This window comes from Pan troglodytes, chromosome 3 (assembly GCF_028858775.2).
Source record: "Pan troglodytes isolate AG18354 chromosome 3, NHGRI_mPanTro3-v2.0_pri, whole genome shotgun sequence".
Classification (NCBI taxonomy): Eukaryota; Metazoa; Chordata; class Mammalia; order Primates; family Hominidae; genus Pan; species Pan troglodytes.
In genome coordinates, this window is record NC_072401.2 from 83,409,883 (window position 1) to 83,431,685 (window position 21,803).

The window sequence follows — 21,803 nt, forward strand, 5'->3', positions numbered from 1 at the left end:
ATTTAAATAAAGATAATAACTTTCCTCCAGGGAAACTAAATTGAGCAAGCTCTGAACTATGTGTTAAAAAAAAATCAGGACTCTTGAGCTTTCTGAACTTGAAATAAACATTTTTTTTTTCATTTTTCTTTTGCTTTACTAATTTCACTTTACTTTTGGGGTATTTGTGGTTGGAGAAAGACCTTTTTATGCCTTATTTGCAGATATGGAGATACGGTTAAGAATGGAAGATGACTTTATAAGGTTACGTAGATTTTCAGTGGCTGAGAAAGTATTGTACAAGTTGCCTTTGAAACATTCCAATCTCCTCTCTCACAGTTCAGACTTCAGCTAAACAATGTATCCTCAAAACAGAAACGCTAATGTTATATGGTACCTGCGTACTGGGTTATTATTATCTAGTCTCCTTGATAGGATACATATTTTGTTGGTATTTAGTGTCCATATTGAATCTACATTCTGGGATATGTGATTCTGAAATTTGGGAGAGGACTATCTGGTGCTGTTATTTTGTTAATTTTCAAAGGGAAAATGTGGGCAGAGTTGGCTTGCAGTACCATGTGTTCTGGTGTGAACTGAGTAATTTCATTTTGAGAGACTGCATGAGTTATTTAAACTTCATATGCTTCAACTACATGCCAGAAAATGGGATGAAAAGACTTACTGAAAACCAGATGCGTGTTCTTTATGCTTCCTGGGATATTAAAAACAAACATCACACCAAAAGACATGATGATTTTGGAGGCATTTTGCTTGTTGGTTGAGTGAGAGCTATTATTGCAGAGAATTGCAGATGCCTGGCTTGAGAACTATCCATATTATTAATCTGTTACTCAACAAATCTACTTTTAATTCATGTGAGGGTCACTTTCATAATTTCTTAAGAACAGAGTGGGAAGCATCTAGCACTGTCCATTTTTCATCTTAAATGAGGGGGTAACAATTGACTAATTTTTGCTCTACGGACAGAGTGGAGATGGGTTGGAAAAACTCCATCTCTATGACTGAAAAAAGAACACAAATCACATTTTGGCATAATGATTGTGCAGGACAAAGTTCCAAGTTGAATATCTAGCCGCAAGTAGAGTCTCAGTGTCTGCATTTCTTTAGATTTGTGAGTATATTAATATGTGACACTGTAATGCCCCCACAGTGTTTAGAGGGAGCTTGTGTGTCCTGTTTAGGACACACCAGTAGGAGTCACTTTATTATCCTTGAGGCTGGTCCTTGCTTTGCTGAAATGGAAGAGTATATTTGCAGTTTATCATCTTCCTACCTAAAGAATTAAGGTACTAAATTTGTCTCAAGCCAATACATAGTGTTGATTTTGGATGATTTTTTTCTTTTTAGTTGTTTGTTTTTAACATTGTAAGCAAATATTTTGTGATAAGACAAATGGTCATTGAATTCTGCCATAATTTTGCATACAATCCCATCTATTAAAATGAACATTCTCATTTTGGTTTGAGAACAGTTTGACATTTTGGCTTGGTAATATCAGAAACTTCAAACAATAAATAGAATTTTAGCTAAATCCACCAGATTGGCATATGAATTAGGATAACCTCTAGCAAGTACTGTTTGTACATCTAAATAAAGTTCACAGACTGTGTTGACTAACCATCTTGTATTAACTAAGTCTACATAGTTTCATAATTTTATTTAAGAACATTTTGGTATTTAATTTTGGTAAGAATAATTTTGGCATTTAATAAAATCCATGGTATGATGTCACATTAGGCAGACAGAATTAATCTTCACATTTCAAAATATTCTGCTTATCAGAAACAGTTTAAATGCTGCCTCAAGTTTGCCTGATCTTTGATGGCAATTAAACAAATCTTGTTTAAAATAAAAATACCAACATATCTCTATGTCTGATGCTGTACCTTAAGAAATAGCAGGCTGATGTTAATCTCTTTGTAGACAATTTCTCTGAGTGCATATTATTGCTTTCAGAGCTAAAGACAGCATATGTTTGGCAAAACCTTCGAATGGTCAAGGGATAGGTTTTGTTTTGTTTGTTTTTAAATTAGGTATTGGGAGAAATAAATAAGCAAGGACTTGGACTACGGTTTCCAAACTGTGTGCTGTTGTATTCCAGGTTGCTGCAGTGACTCAAGGGACTTTGCTGGATATTTTTAGTTTTTGAGGCAAATGCAGCAATACTTGACATTTATTGGTCATCACATGAAATACTAGCTTGAGGTAGCTCACAGTTTCAACATTAGATTGTGCTATATTCCTTTTGATATTGTCCTGTCTCCACAAAGCTGGGTTCTTGGCGGTTGCTATGCAAAAGTTGTGCTATAAAAGAATCCATGTGGAGCAGGCAATGAGGGGTGGCGGTGTCTGATCTGATTCCAAGGTGTAAGGAGTTGTGCAGTAGTCAACAGGTGCACACATCATATTAGTATGCAATTGTGGTTATTATTTATATTTTTACTTCTTGCCAAATACATTTTCTACTTGAAGGATTTTTGGATGATTTAGGAATAGACTCTGTAAGAAGTAGTTATTTGCATAATTATGTACAAAGTAATTTTTATTTAGGAAATTTAATTAATTCATTTATTCAGTAAGTGTTTATCCACTCACTCCCGACCGTGTTCAGGTACTGTTCTAGATACAGAGCATTCACTGATGAGAAAAGGGCAATATTTGCATATACAGCAAGAAATAGACTGAATTGGTATGACTTCTGCTATGATTGTGTTTTTAAAGAAGCAGGAATAAATTTGTACTTTCTAGCTCTAAAATCTTATGAGTATTTGTTGGTTCCTATAGTCTATGATGCATGTTGTGGTACTCTTTCAGCTTGAATGTTTCTGAAACTAGTGCTTTCCTTTCTCCTAATGTAGTGCATATAGTATTTATTTATTTATTTATTGGACCCAGGGTCTCGTTCTGTCTCCCAGGCTGCAGTGCAGTGGTACGATCTTGGCTCACTGCAACCTCAGTCTCATGGGTTCAAGCAGTCCTCCCACCTCAGCTTCCTAAGTAGCTGGGACTACAGGCAACCACCACCATGCTTGGCTAACATTAATTTTTTTTCTTTTTGTAGAGAATGAGGTCTCACTATATTGTCCAGTTTGACCTTGAACTCCTGGGCTCAAATAATCCTCCTGCCTCAGCCTCCCAAAGTGCTGGTGTTATAGGTATGAGCCATTGTGCCCAGCCACATATATAGTCTTGATAATTTTTTTTCTACTTTGAAGATTATTTTTATCTTTCAACCTTTTCTGGAGTAACTTTGCACTACAGCAACAAATAGTTTTGTCTGCTAATTTACCCCCTGTACAATTATATCATATTTCATTAAAAGCCCTGATGAAGAGATTAAAATACAGTTTTCTTAAAAGAATTTATATTTTAGTTTGATTATCAAATTAAACATGCAAATTTAAAAATACACATATATGCAGATATACACTGATACACTACATCAGGGGCTCACATACTTGTTCTATAAAGGATCAGATAGTAAAGATTTTAGGCTTTGAGTACCATATGATCTCTGTTGCAACTACTCAATGTTGTTGTAGTAGCAGCAGAGCAGTATAGACAGAATATAAACAAATGAACATGGCTGTATCCAATAAAACTGTACGTACAAAAATACTAGGTGTGCTGAGTTTGGTCCATAGACTAGTTTTCTGATCCCTGTTCTATATATTTAAGATGTAAAATTTATCCCAAAAGGTAATCCAACCAATTAGAAAATAATCCTCGGCTGGACGCGGTGGCTCAAGCCTGTGATCCCAGCACTTTAGGAGGCAGGAATATTTGAAAGGACAACCATCCCTGATAGATGAGGACCCACCTTTGGTCAGGGGTATTCGAGTAGGTGCACCCCCCAGCTAGAAGCTCCAAACAAGCTCTCAAATATTGTCTGCCATTCGCAGATGTGGATGTGCCCTCAGGAATGCACCATGTGTTGACAAAGTCAAATGCTGCCTGAAGGTAAAAGAGGGTAAAGACTTATGTACTTGAAATGTCAACTATAATCTCCTTGACCTTTGCAAACTTGATAAAATGGACTCAAAACCTCGTACACCCTAATGTAAATCCAAAGCCCTCCCCAGAACCTCTGGGTGCATGGTTCTCATGATCAGCTCTGGTTCCAGGCTCTGCATTCTTGAATTAGTTCAGCTTTGGGGTCATTTTTCACGTTGTTTTTTCTCATCATGCAAAGATAATACAGCCTCTTTCTTACTCTGGCTATAGTGTGGAGAACAGGTTAGGGAGTGCATGGATAAATATAGGTAAACCAGATAGGAGGAGGTATTTGCAGTATTTCAGGAGAGATATGTTTATTTTTACTATAATGTAGCATCTATGAGACTAGAGAGTTTCGTTTTGCATATTAATATATCCCAAGTGCCCAAACAATGCCTGACACATGATAGTTGTGCAATTACCTTTTTTGAGATTGCAAACCCTGGAAGAATACCAGATATGGGGATGAAAATTGTTTATTTGGTTCCAGACTTGTTGAGTTTGAGCTACTTTTACAACCTCCAGTGAGGAGATGTCAAGTGGTCAGTTGCATATAATGGTCTGGAGATCAGAGGAAAGATCTATGGTTGTTATTTAAAGATGTGAGTCACCTATGGAGGGCTGCTAATTGAAGTTAAATGTGTGGGTGACATTGCCTGGGGAGCGAGTGAATGTGAGAACTGAGCCTACAGAAAGAGAAGGAATGACCAGAGAGGTAGGAGAAAGAGAAGCCAAAGGAAGAAAGTGCTTCAAGAAGGAGGAACTGGCTCTCTGAAATTTTGACCTCTCAAATGATACCAAGATAGCATACACTTGTGGTACAATGGTACACTGTGCCAGTGTACATTATATAAAACAATATGACAGTTTTTAAAATAAATGTAGTTCTTAAGATAGAAGAAACGCATTTTCAGTAACAAGATTAGTAAAACATAAGAACATTTGGAAGGTTGAGGTGGGTGGATCACTTGAGCCCAGAAGTTTGAGATCAGCCAGAGCACCATGGTGAAATCCTGTCTCCACAAAAAAAATTAGCTGGGCGTGATGGATGGTGCATACCCGTTGTCCCAGTCACTCAGGAGACTGAGGCAGGAGAATCGCTTGAGCCCAGGAGGCAGAGGTTGCAATGAGCCGAGATCATGCCACTGCACTCCAGCCTGGGCAACAGAGTGAGACCCTGTCTCAGAACAAAACAAAACACCAAAAACAAACAAACAAAAGCCCAAAACCAAAACCAAAAATAAAAACAACAACAAACAAAACACAAAAGAATGACATGCTTTACAAATATGTGCAGGTCCAATCAGATGCGTCATTCCCTACCCTTGCCATGGAATGCTGTGCCTGTGCTCAGCTTAGTTTCAAGGCTGAGGAAGGTGCTTGTGGAAGAGGGATGCCATTTGAAGGGAGGATTGTTTAGAGTCCATTGAAACAAAGCTTAAGGATGATTCTGGTTGTTCATTTCACCTGGCATTTACTGAACAGTGAAGTCTGAGAGTTGCCTTGTGTTCAGAGGAACCTCCAAGGGCCTGTGCATAATGTGGCATTTGCAACAGTCCTAAGTGGCCATGAGTGCAAGAGGAAAGTTATGCAAGTTATTCAAGAAGAAAGTGTTGAAGTATTGAATTTCTCCTACCTATTTCTTCCTCCTCTCCCTTTGAAAAAAGCAATCAATTCTCTGGCTGGGCGTGGTGGCTTACACCTGTGATCCCAGCACTTTAGGAGGCCGAGGCGGGTGGATCATGGGGTCAGGAGTTCGAGACCAGTCTGGCCAACATAGTGAAACTCTGTCTCTATTAAAAATGCACAAAAAATTAGCCGGGAGTGGTGGTTCGTGCCTATAATCTCAGCTATTCAGGAAGCTGAGGTAGGAGAATCGCGTGAACCTTGAAGGTGGAGGTTGCAGTGAGCCAAGATTGTGCCACTGCACTCCAGCCTGGGCAACAGAACGAGACTCTATCTCAAAAAAAAAAAAAAAAAAAGCAATCAATTCTCTTGTCACTGAAGAAAATATTTGGTCTAATCATGAATATCGTTTTTGGAGGTCCGGTACTTGATATCTACTTAGATGACATATTAAAATGGGCCTCTAGCATTTTCTCCACTGACTCTTTACTTATAAATGCTAAATGAGATGTATCTGGCTCCAGGAGTCCAGATGGCAATGAGCCAAGGTTATTCCTATAATGCTTCTGTGATCACCTTAGCAAGGAAGCTTCTTCATTGTTGTAGAAGTTAAATACTTTGCAACTTTTTTTAACTCGTAACAGACTTTTTCCGGGGTATTTTTCTCAGAATTATGGCTGATTCAGGGTTGCTCTCTCTACAATGTCTTACGTGATCTTCCAGCAAGAAATCGTATTTCTATCTTTTGAATTCTTATATCACTTTAGCTATAAGTGTCATGGTGCTTATCATTTGCTACCTTGCAATATAGTCACGTACATTTCATCTCTCCTACAAGACTGTGAGCTTTTGAGAGACAGTGGTTTGAAGTCATTGTCGTATCCATCACTATTATTATAATTAGTAGGTATTCAATAACTAAGTAAAATAAACAAGTATCAACTTGTTTCTGCCACTAACTTTGTTGGCCTGTAGTCCCACACTTTTATTTATTGATTGATTTTTTTGTAGATAAGTGTTGTACACTTATCTTCTTGTCTTCTTGAAGATCAATTGTCTTCTTGAAGATCAGTTGTAAATTAACTGTAAATTATAACACATTGGCTGGTAGCTTAATCCAGGTACAATGGATCAGTAAGACATTAACCTAGGAAATGAAGTTCTTCTCAAGTTAACAACACAAGTTATTTCAAATAATGTCTCTCATGGAGAATTCTTAAAATTACAGAAGGTGTCATCATATTATGTAGTGAACACTGCTTGCAATATGGGTTAGTGAACCTATATTCCCTTATAGAGAGAATAAAGCAGAAATGGGAATCACATATGCCTTGCAATTCAGAAGAACCCTTCAAAATTGCCTTTGCATCCATGGGAAATAATCCAATACTGGTCAGGAAGTCCTGAGAATATTACAGGGCCATTGTGTTAGAACAACTTCTTGATTATTATAAGGCTCTTTCTCAAAGGTCATTCATTTTTTTAAAAAAAGTTTGTCATTTATTAAGAGGAAGAACCAACAAAACCTGGTGATGTACAGCATAGGGGGATGATGAAATGGGGAGTCTTTGGATTCCACTCCCCATATTGGAATGGAGGAATTTCTGTAAACACAAATATGAAAGTCAGGAGAAGAACTAGTTTGAAGATAGAGAGAAGGTTCGTCTTAATTTTGGACTTGTTAAAAAGAGATGCTGCTACCCACCAGGCATTGGAAGTATGTAGTGTAACTCTGAAAGGAGTACAGGATGCAAGAGAGATTCAGGAGGTAGTTACACTGAGGTTATAGTTCAAGTTCTGAAACTGTCAGAGGAGAAAATGCAGTCAGAAGTCCAAGAGAGAATCATGAGAAATGCCTTCATTAAGGAGACCCGGAGAGTTTCTTGTAGTTATTCAAAGCCCTTTTAGTACCATCTCAGATGTTTTTTTGAAGTCACTGCTTTAAGCTAGCCATCTGTAATAAATGAATTTCCAGATATCATTTCTGGCAAGAGATTGAACTAAGCAAAATGTGAAGTATTTGAAGACAAGAACTTTACCTGAACCATCGTTGTTGCACTTTGACATCCTCTCACACAGGATGGGCTGCAGGGGTAACATGGACAGCTGAGGATGTCCTCAGAGTTGTTAGCGTTTTATTGGCAATCAGGCAGGCTCCTCCTTATATTTCAACTTGTCACTAAATGCATGGTCAGTAACAGTGAGCCTGGCTGAATTATTAATGGCCAAAAACTTATTTTATCCAGATTCATTCACATTTGGTTTAGACTAATGAGACAAAAAAGAACGAAGTCTGGATAATATTCTGTCTACACCTACTTACCAATTTTTTATCACTGTATTAGGCAGCCTTCACTTCTGTCATAGCTTTGGGCCAGGGTAAGGTTTTGCCATGGTCATCATAGCCCTTTGGAATCATACCAAATTGACAAATATGTTTTAAAAAAGCAAAATGGGATATTGTTAAAAGCCTATGTACTTCTGAAAAATGTTTCAGAAATAGATAGTTTGCTCTTCCCTGAATGTAGATGTACAGTTATCTGTTCATTTATTGGCATGATTTGTTGACTAAGCTCATTTCATACCCTAAACCACAAACCGTAAAATCTTTTTGGAATGTGCTGTTCTAAATGGATAGCTGTAACCTAAAATTTCATACCATGTATTGTAAAACTAAAACCATGTTGCATTTTCCTCTTTTACTTTAGGTCTTGAGAGCTGATGACAATAACATGGGCAATGGCTGCTCTCAGAAGCTGGCGACTGCTAACCTCCTCCGGTTCCTATTGCTGGTCCTGATTCCATGTATCTGTGCTCTCGTTCTCTTGCTGGTGATCCTGCTTTCCTATGTTGGTGGGTGAGGCCATTATTAAATAAAAATGAAGTTAAAGTGAAAATTAGCATGATCTAGAAGAGTGATTTCTACTTAGTACTTATTTAACCTAAAGTGTCAGTCAATGAGAGGATTATCTGTTGATGACGTTATGCAAATCTGCAGTTTCAGCTACTGTAACCACTCTACTGGTTATTATTATTAATATTAATGAATGAGTTTATGAATTTAAAACATTTAAGGAATGATTACTAGGTTGCAGGCATTTTGAAAGTTCCTGAGAACTCCAGGATGGTTAAATTAGTCCTTTCTTAGGAGCTCACAGTTGAGAGGAAGTGATGATTATCACACAAGGCAACACGTGTTTAAGATAGAAGTGTATACAAGGTCCCATGGGCACATTCAAAGAAAGCATCATGGAGAGTTAATGTGTTAACTTCGGAATTAAGTTAATAGAAATTTAGGTTAGAAGACAGTAGTTCAGGAGTCACATTTGGCAGAGAAAATAACTAGTGCAAAACTATAACCCCTTGAAAGATGAACATAGATTTAGAAAACTGGGTGAAAATTTGGCAGTGGTGGGAAATGCAGCTAGATCAATAAAGTCCAAATTAAACAGCATCTTACATTTTCATACTAAATACTAAGGGATTTGGGCTTTAGCTTTTAGATCACTGGTTTTCAAACTCTATTCCATGGTAACAAGGTTCTAAGGAGGAGACTTAAGGATTGCACAAATGTTTGCTTTGACTTTCATTAAAAAAAAAAATCTTAAAAACACACTCAAACTAAATATTACATACCACATTTTTAACCAAGTAAAAACCAGAAACCAAGTAATATGTGCTGACAGGTTAACTCATTAGTTAGCTCATTAGTTGCATCTTGCTATCTTTTTCTAAGTGAATGATACTTAAAGTTTGAAAAGTGAACTTTTTGGAAAAAGCAATAAACTATTATCACTGATAGCTACCTAATGATATGAATCAGGATTTTAAAAAATATGTGCAATCAAATAAAACAGAGAAATAAATATCAAGACGATGCTGATCTAATTGCATTGCCAATGATTTTGAATTTTTAAGTTTTGCCAAACCTCCCTATTATTTTCTTACTGGTTTATAGAAGTTACACACTTAGATCTTATAAAGTAAGTTAACCACAATAAAATTCAGCTCATATCTATTAATAGATATTAGGCTTTTATATGATATTTATTTGAAAATAACATTGATCTGCTATAAAAATGATTACAAAACACTATGGGTGGTGGATTACCACTGGAGGATCTTTCCAAGAAAGGAGAACTCTGATTATTTTACATTTGCAAAAGGCGGTAGAACTGGATACACTACAGAGTACTGGAGGCAGAAAGAAATGAAGGCAGAGGGAGACCAGTTCGGGGCTCTGACTCTGGTCTAAGTAAAAGGTGATGAGTGTTTGAAATAAGGCATTGGATGCATTAAAATCAACAGAAATCAAGACTGATTGGATTTTGGTGTGAGGGAGAAAGGGGTCAAGGCTGACTCCTGGATTTCTGGCTTGGGTAACCAGGTTTTTTTAAAAAAATGTTTGTGGGTACATAGTGGGTGTGTATATTTATGAGGTATGTTACATACTTTCCTACAGGCATGTAATAAGCAATAACCACATCATGAAAAATGGGCTTTCCATCCCCTCAAGCATTTATACTTTGTCACAATAATTCAATTATACTCTATTTTTTAATAATCCAATTATACTCTATTATTATTATTATTATTATTTTTTTGAGATGGAGTCTCGCTCTGTTGCCCAGGCTGGAGTGCAGTGGCGCGATCTCGGCTCACTGCAAGCTCTGCCTCCTGGGTTCACGCCATTCTCCTGCCTCAGCCTACTGAGTAGCTGGGACTACAGGCGCCCGCCACCACGCCCGGCTATTCTTTTGTATTTTTAGTAGAAACAGGGTTTCACTGTGTTAGTCAGGATGGTCTCGATCTCCTGACCTCGTGATCCACCCGTCTCGGCCTCCCAAAAATCTTATATTTTTATAATCCAATTATACTCTATTATTTTCAAATGTATAATTAAACTTCTATTTACTACAGTCATCCTGTTGTGCAATCAAATAATATCTTATTCATTCTTTCTAACTATACATAATTTTTGTACCCATTAACAACCCCCACTCCTCTCCCCACCCCCCACCATCCTTCCCAGCCTCAGCCTCTGATAACCATCCATCTATTCTCTGTCTCCATGAGTTCAATTGTTTTGATTTTTAGCCCCTAAAATAAGTGAGAACATGTGAAGTTTTTCTTTCTATGTCTGACTTATTTCATTTAACATAATAACCTCCAGTTCCATTCATTTTGTTGCAAAATGACAGTATCTAATCCTTTTTATGGCTGCATAGTACTCCATTGTATATATGCACCATATTTTCTTTATCCAATCGTCTGTTGATGGACATTTAGGTTGCTTCCAAATATTGACGAGTGTGATCAGTGCTGCAACAAACATGGAAATGCAGATATCTCTTTGATGTACAGATTTCCTTTCTTTTGGGCATATACCCAGCAGTGGGATTGCTGGATTATATGATAGCTCAATTTTAGTTTTTTTGAGGAACGTCCAAACTGTTCTTTATAGTGGTTGTACTAATTTACATTCCCATCAACAGTGTACAATGGTTCCCTTTTCTCCATATCCTTACCAGCATTTGTTATTGCCTGTCTTTTGGATATAAACCATTTTAGCTGGGGTGAGGTAATATCTCATTGTAGTTTTGATTTGCATTTCTCTGATGGTCAGTGATGTTGAGCCCCTTTTCATATGCTTATTTGCCATTTGTATACCTTATTTTGAAAAATGTCTATTCAAATCTTTTGCCCATTTTTAAGTGGGATTATTCAATTTTTTAAAATAAAGTTGTTTGAGCTCCTTATAAATTCTGATTATGAATCTCTTGTCAGATGGGTAGTTTGAAAATATTTTCTCCCATTCTGTGGGTTGTCTCTTCACTTTGTTGACTGTTTCCTTTGCTGTGCAGGAGCTTTGTAACTTGATGTGATCCCAGCTGTTCATTTTTGCTTTGGTTGCCTGTGCTTGTGTGGTATGACTCAAGAAATTTTTGCTCAGACCAATGTCCTAAAGTTTCCCCAATGTTTTCTTTTAGCATTTTCATAGTTTGAAGTCTTACATTTAAGTCTTTAATCCATTCTGATTTGATTTTTGAATATAGCGAGAGATAGCAGTCTAGTTTTATTCTTCTGCATGTGGATATCCAGTTTTTTAAGCACAATTTATTGAAGAGGCTGTCCTTTCCGCAATGTATGTTCTTGGCATCTTTATTGAAAATGAGGTCTCTGTAGGTGTGTGAATTTGTTTCTGGGTTCTCTATTCTGTTCTATCAGTCTGTGTGTCTGTTTGTATGCCAGTATCATGCTGTTTTGGTTACTATAGCTCTGTAGTATTGTTTGAAGTCAGGTAATGTGATTCTTCCAGTTTCATTCTTTTTGCATAGGATAGCTTGGGCTATACTGGGTCTTCTGTGGTTCCATATAAATTTTAGAATTTTTTTTCTATTTCTATGAAGAATGTCTTTGGTATTTGTATAGGGGTTGCATGGAATCTGCAGATTGCTTTGAGTACTATGGAAATGTTAACAATATTGATTCTTCCAATCCATGAACATCAAATATCTTGCCATTTTTTGGTGTCCTCTTCAGTTTTTTTCATCCCTTTTTAGTTTTCATTATAAAGATCTTTCACTACTTCAGTTACATTAATTTGAAGTCTGGGCCCATTTGTGTCCATTCTTCTTGGGAAGGTGTTTCAGGTCTTCTAAGGGACTTGGGCCTGCGACCCTATAATGCTGCAATTCTTGAAGACTTCTAGAGAAAGGTACTGCCTTGGTGGTCCTGGTTAAAGTCTGGAAGAATTCTCTGAATTGCCAGGCCGAGACTCTCATTCTTTTTCCTTACTTTCTCCCAAACAAACAGAGTCTCTCTCTCTCCCTGTGCTGAGCCTTCTGGAACTGGGGCAGGAACACAACATCCCCATGGCCACTACCACTGGGACTGTGCTAGTTGAGACTTGAAGCCAGCACAACACTGAGTCTCACCCAAGGCCTGCTATAACCACTACTTGGCTACCACCTAAGTTCACTCAAAGCCTTTAGAGTCTACAATCAGCAGGTGGCAAAGCCACCAGGTTTGTGTCCCTCCCTTCAGGGCAGTGAGCTCCCCCAGGCCTCAGGTGGGTCCAGAGATGCTGTCTTGGAGCCACGGATTGAAGTAAAAAACCTTAGAACTTTAGCTGGTGTTCTATTCTACTGCAGCTAAGCTGGTACTCGAACCACAAGACAAAGTCCTTCCCACTCTTCCCTCCCATTTCCATTGGCCAAAGAATCTCTCCCTGTGGCCACCACAACCACCAACCCATGGGGGCTTTTGCCAGGCCACCACTGATGTTCACTTAGAGCCCAAAGACCCTTCAGTTGGTTTATGATGCATGCTTCCAGGCCTGGGACTCACTCTTCAGGACAGTGGACTCCTCTCTGGCCCAGGGCAGGTCCAGAAATGCTAACCAAGAGCCTAGGCCTAGACTCAGGGACCCTAAGAGCCTGGTTGGTGCCCTACCCCACCGAGGCCAAGCAGGCACCTAAGGTGCCAGAGAGAGTCCCCTTTACTTTTCCCCCTGCTTTTAATAGAAAGAGTCTTTCACCATAGCCACCACAGCTAGGAATGTGCGAGCTCACATCTGAAGCCAGCACATCTCAGAGCCCAAGGCCCACCGCATATAACCTGGGTATTGCTGTTGGGTATTCAGGGCCATGGGGCTCTTTGGTCAGCAAGTGCTGACTCCTGCCAGGTCTCTGCTGTGACAGAGCAGCACTGAGTTCAATGTAAAGTCCCCCAGTTGCTGTGCTCTCCCTTTACCAAGCACACCGATTTCTCCATGCCACACACCCACTGCTGGAGGATGAAGGAGAGGTGGCACAAGCACTCCCTTAGCCACCTAGCTTGTGTCTCAGTAGGTCATGTGTCTCCCAGTCCACCGGCTCTGAACCCAGCTCAGCACTAGGGCTTGCCTAGGAATTGCAGTCCTTGTGGCCTAGGCTGTCCCTCAAGTTCATTTAAAGTCCCAGAGCATTCCAGCCTGCAGTGGTGAGGCTTGCTGGAACTCAAGCTCTCACCACTGGGATGGGCAATTACCCTTTGGCCTGGGCCTGTCCAAATGTTCCCTCTGCTTTCTGCTGTGACAGGGCAGCACTGAGCTCAATGCAAAGCCTCATAATTGCTGCACTCTCCCTCTCCCAAGTGCCCACATTCTCCAAGCTGCATGGCTACTTCTGGGGGATGGGAGAGGATGGTGTCAGCATTCAAGACTATCTTTCTTGCCCTCTTTACTGTCTTCTTCAGTGATACGAAGTTAAAACCAGGTATTGTGATTGCTCACCTGATTTTTGATTCTTGTGTTAGTGCCTTTTGTGTGTAGTTAATTGTTAAAATTTGCTGTTCCTTTGGGGTGGGGGACCAATGCTATAGACTTCTATCAGGCCTCTTGCTCTGCCTCCTGTATCTAACCAGGTTAGTTTTGATGCTACCTGTTAACATAGGAAGTAAAGGTGCAGGAGTCTGATACAGGCAGATGAAATAAAGATTGGAAGGTTGGTTTGTGTATTAGAGATACTTATGGGACAACCAAATACAATGGAATCATAGTTGAATTCAACAGTGAAAGCAGGTCAAGAAATGGAGAAAAATGAGAAATCCAACATGTTGCTTTCGTAAGGAGTTTCAAGAGAAATTGTGACCAAATATGATGTTTGGCTTCTGTAACAGAGCAGCACTGACTTTAAAATTTAACTTCCAAGTCATTGGCATAGGACTGAAGCTAGGGGATCCAGGAGGGAGGTTGAGAAGGGAGGTCTGCCATGCATGCGGCAGTCTCAGTGGCAGTTGAAGCAGCAGGAGTCGATGAACTCTGAAGAGAAAATGCATTAAGCAGAAGCTGAGGGCGATGCTCTGGAGGATGCTAGTGTTTAAGGGGCAGACAAACAGGAGGGAAAAAGAGATACAGGAAGAATAGTCAGAGAAGGAAAGGAACCCAGAAATGCTGGCTTTCACAGATGCCAGAGGTCAGAGGGTGACCAAGTAAGAGGAAGACAGAACGAGTGCCCCAGCCCAGGAAGACTGAGGGTTTTCTGTGGGAGATTTAGTCGCTTCTTGCTCTGTGGTGTCAACTGTGGCCTGCTCTCAGGCTAAGACAGTAAACCGTCCTGAAACTCGTCTCTGCCACTCTCTTCTTTTAAGAGTCAACACCCTTCCAGACCTGGCCTGCTTCTCCTCCCTCTCCAGCGCCCTTCAGTAGTTGTCTTTTTGTGTTTTGTCCAGAGTTTATAGTTATTATCCCTGGACAGATCTGTCTGGTAGGAGCTTCCTCAGCTATACCACTGTCATTTTAAAAAGTCTGTCATGAGACTATGTTCATTGGCTCACATGCTTTGAGGAACACTTCCTTTCATTCTCAGGGTCTAATGCTAATATAAAATGTAAGTACATTTAAGTACATCTGTGCTTAGAGGCCTCTGAGGAGAGGGCAAAGGAGGAATGCTTTGCTTTAAGTGGGTTATCTTATTAATTTTATTAATTAATTATTAGTTAATTAATAATTTATCCTTATTAATATAATATACCATTCAATCCAACCATTTAAAGTCTACAATTCAGTAGTTTTGAGTATATTCATAGATAATGTAACCATCACTGCAGTCTGTTGTAGGACATTTTTGTCATCTCAAAACAAAACTCTGTACCCTTTAGCTACCACGCATTCTCTCCCCATCTCCTCACCCCTAGCCCCAAGCAGCCACTAATCTATTTTCTTTCACTGTAGATGTACCTATTCTAGACATTTTGTATGACCATATGTGGTATTTTGTGACTGGCTTCTTTCCCTTAGCATATGTTTTTAAGGTTAGCATATGTGTCACATTGTAGCACATATTAATACTTCATTCCTTTTAATGGCTGAACAATATTTCATTGTATGGATATACCATAGTTTATTTATCCATTTGTCAATTGATAGACATTTGGGTTATTTCCACCTTTTGGCTATTATCTATAATCCTGTTATGAATATTTGTGTGTATGTTTTTGTGGGGACATACATTTTCATTTCTCTTGGGTATATACCAAGAGTGGAATTTTGTGTCACTTATGTAACTGCTCCTATATGCTATTTTGTTTATATGTAGGCAAACTTTAGGAAGTGGGGGTTTCCCCACGCATCTTCAAAATCATTCTTTTAACAATTCAAGATGCAGAAAACAAATAACCTCATTATAAAGTGGGCAAAATACATGAACAGATGCTTCTCAAAATAAGCATACAAGTGTCCAACAAACATATGAAAAAATGCTCAACATCACTAATCATCAGAGATACAAATCAAAACCACAGTGAGATACCATCTCACACCAATCAGAATGGCTATTATGAAAAAGTCAAAAAACAACAGATGCTGTTGAGAAAAGGTATGCTATTGGTGGAAATGTAAATTACTTCAGTCACTGTGGAAAAAACTTTTGAGATTTCTCAAAGAACTTCAAATGGAACTACCATTTGACCCAGCAGTCTCATCACTGGGGATATAGCCAAAAGAAAATAAATCATTCCACCAAAAAGACACACACACTGATATATTCATGGCAGCACTATTCACAATAACAAAGACACACGGATTCAGCCTAGGTGTCCATCAGTGGTAGATTGGATAAAGAAAACATGGGAGACATATACACACAAACACACACACACACACACACACACACACACACACACACACACCATGGGATACTATGCAGCCATAAAAAAGAATGAAATCATGTCCTTTGCAGCAAAATGGATGTAGCGGGAGGCCATTAGCTTAAGCAAATTATCACAGGAACAGAGAACCAAATACCACATGTTCTCACTTATAAGAAGGAGCTAAACATTGAGTGCTCATGGTCATAAAGATGGGAACAATAGACAACTGGGGACTATGGAGGAGGGCAAGGGTTGAAAAACTGTTGGGTACTATGCTCATTACTTGGGTAATGGGATCATTTGTATCCCAATCCTCAGCATCACATAATATACACATGTTACAACTTGCACATGTACCTGAATCCAAAATAAAAATTGAAATTTAAAAAAAAGAGAAAAAAATTAAAAAACATTCTTTTAATAAATTCTGTACCAGATGATTTAATATAGCCATATTGAAGTAATATCTGTCCAAATAAATATTCCTTATTTTGTAACTGAGATGTTTGTTGTTGTAATGAGCAATACAAGCATTTTATATCTTTGTTTTAAAAACCTCATTAAATTGCTTCCTTTAAAAAATGTTCTGTTTGGTTTGAGTTTATAACTTTGTGCTCATACAAAGTTTTGTAGTTATTTCTGTGTACATTAGGGTTGCTAAGGGATGCTGAGATACCAGTGGTGTATAAATAACAGGAGCTCTAGCTTCAAAAGCCAAGGAGATAATAATGAGAAGATTATTGATTAGAAAAGATAAAAGCCTTATGCTAACAAACACAGATGTACTACGTGTCTCTAATTTTGTCTGTTGTGGTTTCCCTCATGCAAAAAGTCAAGATGGTAAACGATTTCTGAAGATACGAGAGGTGGGTTGTCAAATAATTGTTTCAGCATCAGGCTATAGAAGAAAGCAGTAGTAAATTGTTTTTCAACCCAACCACTAAAGTGAAGCTAGAGCTACAAAGGTTGTTTAGTTTTGTATTTCTCAACTCGGCAGATAGTCTGAGTTGTCCATATGGTTCCAAAGATTTGGACTCTAAAACAAGGACTCAGGTTCTTCAAAGAGAAATTGAAAAATAAGAAAGTTAAATTATATGTAGGTTTTTATTTCATTAGTTATAGTCTGATACTGATGGTCCATATAACAAAGAAGAAAGAGCATGCAACTTGGCACTAGAAAGTCTGGCTTTAGGGTTTTACTCTTCCATTTACTAGACATGGGAGTTTAGGTAAGATACTTTATTTTCTACATGAGATAATTCTTTTTTGTATCACAGAATTGTTATGGAAGTCAAATGAAATGTTTGTGAAAGTGTTTTTATAAGTGATAAGTTCATTATAAAAGTAAAGAATTTGTTTTATTTGATTATGAATAATTATCATCAGATAATTATTTTAATGAATAGTCATATTATACCCAAGTAACAATGAACTAAAGATGCATTTTGTCTCACATTAACTCTGTCCATAAGAATTAAAACCTTTGTGCCATGACCTGTTGTCATAGTAACCCCATGATCCATAACCCCATAGCCGTAGAATCAGGCTGTTGCTGCAAGATATTTGAATTGCCTAAAAGTAGCTAGGAAGAAATAAAGTTGACCAACAGTTGGATTTGTAACGTGATGGCAAGTTTGACAGGCCTTTTATTCTTAGGCCTGAGATTTACTTTCAGAGACTAATTTATTTCTTATAAGAACTAAACCTGCAATGGTTTGTGCTGCCTTCATGTGACAACAAGTGTCACTTTATGCCATAGAGTACTTTGAGATTGAACTGATACCTTCCTCAAATTTTACATATACATATATATTTACTATATTATCAATTCACAATATTATGTATTATAATTATATATTATATTATAACATATATTATAAATATACATCATCATGCAACATTTAAAGTAAAATTATTTTGATATGTTGAGAAACATTTAAAAGAAACAAAATTAGCTATAATGTAATACTATTCACCCCTTTAACAAATATGTATTGAGTGTCTGTTATATGCAACACAGTGTGCTATAGGTATTGGGGACAGCAGTGAATAAAGCCTACCCTCAGGGACTCCACAGTGAGGGAAGAAGGCATGAAACAAATGATCACTTCATTAAGTAATTACAACAGAGTTTACTGCTATGTGGGAAGAGACAAGGTGCTAAGAGAACTTACGACAGGGACAGAAACTGGGCTGAGATGAGGGAAGATTCCCTAGGGAGTAAGTAGTACTTTAAACATGAAATCCACAATAAGGATGTTGATATAAGAGAGTGACAGGGTCTGGTTGTAGCATTTATTTATTTATTTGTTTATTTATTCATTCATTAAGCCCTTTTAATGAGGTATGATTGGCATACAAAAAGCTGCACATATTTAATGTATCACAACTTGATGAGTTTGGAAACAAGTATATACCTGTGAAATCATCACCACAATTTCTGCAATAAACATATCCATCACCTCCAAAAGTTTCCTCATATCTTTATTATTTTTTTCCATGATAAGAACATTTTGCATAAGATCTGCCCTTTTAACAAATGTTTAAGTACCCAAAGAAGTATTAACCATAGTCACTATGTTGTATAGTCATCTCTAGAACTTATTTATCTTACATTACTGAAACTTTATACCCTTGGATATCGCCTTATTTCCTCTTCCCCTCTGGCAATCGCCATTCTGCTTTCTGCTTCTATGAGTCTATTTTAGATTTTAGATTTCTCATGACTGTGATCATGTAGTATTTGTCCTTAGCATAATGGCCCCCAGGTTCATCCATGTTGCCACAAGTGATAAGATTTTCTTCTTTTTTAAGGCCAAATGATATACCATTGTGTGTATGCCACATTTTTAAAATTTATTCATCCATCAGTGGACATTTAGGCTGCTTCCATGTCTTGGCTATTGTGAATAATGCTGCACAGAACATGGGAGTGCAGATAGGAGATCCTGATTTCAATTTTTTGGATGTATACCCGGAAATGGGATTGCTGGATCATGCGATAGTTCTATTTTTAATTTTTTTGAAGGAACTTCCATTCTGTTTTCCATAGTGGCTGCACCAATTTACATTCCTACTAACAGTGTACAAGGGTTTCAATTTCTTCACATTATCACCAACATCTGTTATCTTTTGTTTTTGATAATAGCCATCATAACAACCATGATGTGACATCTCTTTATCATTTTGATTTGCATTTCGCTAATGACTAGTGATGTTGAGCACCATCTCATATACTTACTGGCTACTGGCTCTGCGTATGTGTCTTCTTTGGAGAAATGTCTATTCAGATCCGTTGCCTGTTAAAAAAATCAGGTTACCTTTTTTTTTGCTATTGATTTGCGAGTTTCTTATTTTTACATATTTTGAATATTAACTCGATCAAATATGTGGTTTACAAATAATTTCTCTCATTTTTTAGGTCCACTCAACCTCTGTTGATTGTTTTGCTGTGCAAAGGTTTCAGTTTGATGTAACACTGCTGGTCTTTTTTTTTTTCTTTGTTGCCAGTGCTTTTTATGTCATGTCTAAGAAATCCTTGTTAATAGGATTAACAAGAATAAGTACTTAGGAATAAACATAACTAAGGAAGGGAAATATTTTTACACTGAAAACTATAAAATGCTGATAAAAGAAATTAAATCAGACACAAATAAATGAAAAGACATTTAATATTCATTGACTGGAGGAATTAATATTGTTAAAATGTCCATACTACCCAGAGTGATCTATAGATTCAGTGCAGTCCCTAGCTAAAACCCAGTGGCATTTTTCAGATAAAACAATCCTAAAATTCATTTGGAGCCACAAAAGATCCCAAATACCCAAAGCGATTTTGAGCAGAAACGACAAAGATAGAGGCATCAAATGTGCTGATTTCAAACTATATTATGAGGCTACAGTAATCAAAGCAGTATAGCACTAGAATAGAAACAGACATATAGACCAATGGAACAGAATATAGAGCCCAGAAATAAATCCACATGTATATGGTCATCGGATCTTCAACAAAGGTGTGAAGAGTACACGAGGGGGAAAGAATAGTCTCTTTGACACATGGTGTTAGGAAAATTGCATATCCACATCCAAAAGGATGAAATGGGACCCTTATCTTATACCATCATACCAAAATCAAGTCAAAATGGATTAAAGACTAAAACATAAAACTGGAAACCATAAAACTCCTAGAAGAAAACATCGGGAAAAAAAAGCTCTTTCAAGGTCTTGGAAATGATTATCTTGGTTGGGACTTTTAAAAGGTGTCATTGGCAGCTGTATGGAGAAAGCGTTTCAGCTTTAAAAGGTGTCATTGGCAGCTGTATGGAGAAAGGGTTACAGCTGAGTATGTGGCAGGGAGTCCTATAAATGTATGGGGTATGATCTGAATTAGTTTTTTCAAACTATTCTTCATCTCAATTTATTCACCCAAGTTATGTTCCAAAAATTCTCATTAGAATGCTCCTGACTTTTTCTTTCTCAGCCTGTCGAAGACTTGGTTTTAAATATTCATCTGCTTATTCACTCATCCATATATATCTAAAATAAATTTATTTTAGCCATAAGCTTATGAAAACTAGCTTAAAATTACATTTCTAGTTTTCTTAATATGATGGAAAATGTATGTGTGGCTTCTTAATTTTTTGAGTAAATGAGGAAAAAAGAAAAATTATAGTGGTATGTGGACTATAGAAAGTTTAATAAACCATTCATTTTTCTTGAATTCAATAAAAATATTTCTCTTCAGAAATGACCTCCTCAAAAATGCTAGATGAACTGGAGATCATTGAATTTAAATACAGTTTTCTCTTAGCAAATTTCTCAGCAGTTTGTGGCTTTTACAAGAATTTGGAGTTAAAAGAATCTTAACTTCCTAACTTATAATGTATTCTTAGTATCACTTAAAAATAGAAAACCTCCCAAATTCTTGTTTCTTCACACCCAAAATTTAAGATTCTCTATGATCTTTCATGACCTGACTCCACATTACTTAAGACTTCAAATTCTTTGAGTAAATCTGGCTTTCTGTTGCAGATTCACCAGCGGAGGATTCTCAAGCATGACATTTTTTTTTCTTTAACTACTGAGGCCCGAGGTTATATGTTATGTCTAAAGCTTTTTGAAATGGTAGTCTAAAGCCTTCTTCTCAAGTGTGGCCCATGGACGAGCAGCATCAGCATCACTTGGAAGTTTGTGTAAAATGCAGAATCCAGAATCTCAGTCCCCACTCCAAACCTGCTGAATTTGAATTCTAACAAGAACCACCCCAGATGATTCCTATACCTCTATCAGTCCCCTTCTGATCATCTCTTTCACTTCTTTTCATACTCCTATATCTATACTTAGCAAGCCCACCAGTGTCTTTTTATCCAATGTGCTGCATTGGAAACCAATGTGTATTTGAACGAGACTTTGAAATGAAGAACCTATGTTTCTCTCTGTGTCTGTGTACATCAATTCATGGTAAGAATGTTCATTGTTAGTTGGTGCCAGCAATGCTTTCTTCTCCCCAGATGTGCTATGCGCATATGATCTTCCTCAGTGTTGAC

General features: G+C 37.6%; 1 protein-coding gene across 2 annotated transcripts in view; it reads left to right on the plus strand.

Moving 5' to 3' along the window:
- CORIN (corin, serine peptidase) overlaps positions 1 to 21,803 on the plus strand; it is a 251,514-nt gene that overhangs the window by 22,675 nt on the left and 207,036 nt on the right. For both annotated transcript variants that reach the window (XM_001153181.7, XM_009447950.5), the window contains exon 2: positions 8,334 to 8,478. In XM_001153181.7, coding sequence (XP_001153181.1) covers positions 8,334 to 8,478 — 145 coding nt within the window. The remainder of the gene's footprint in view (positions 1 to 8,333; positions 8,479 to 21,803) is intronic.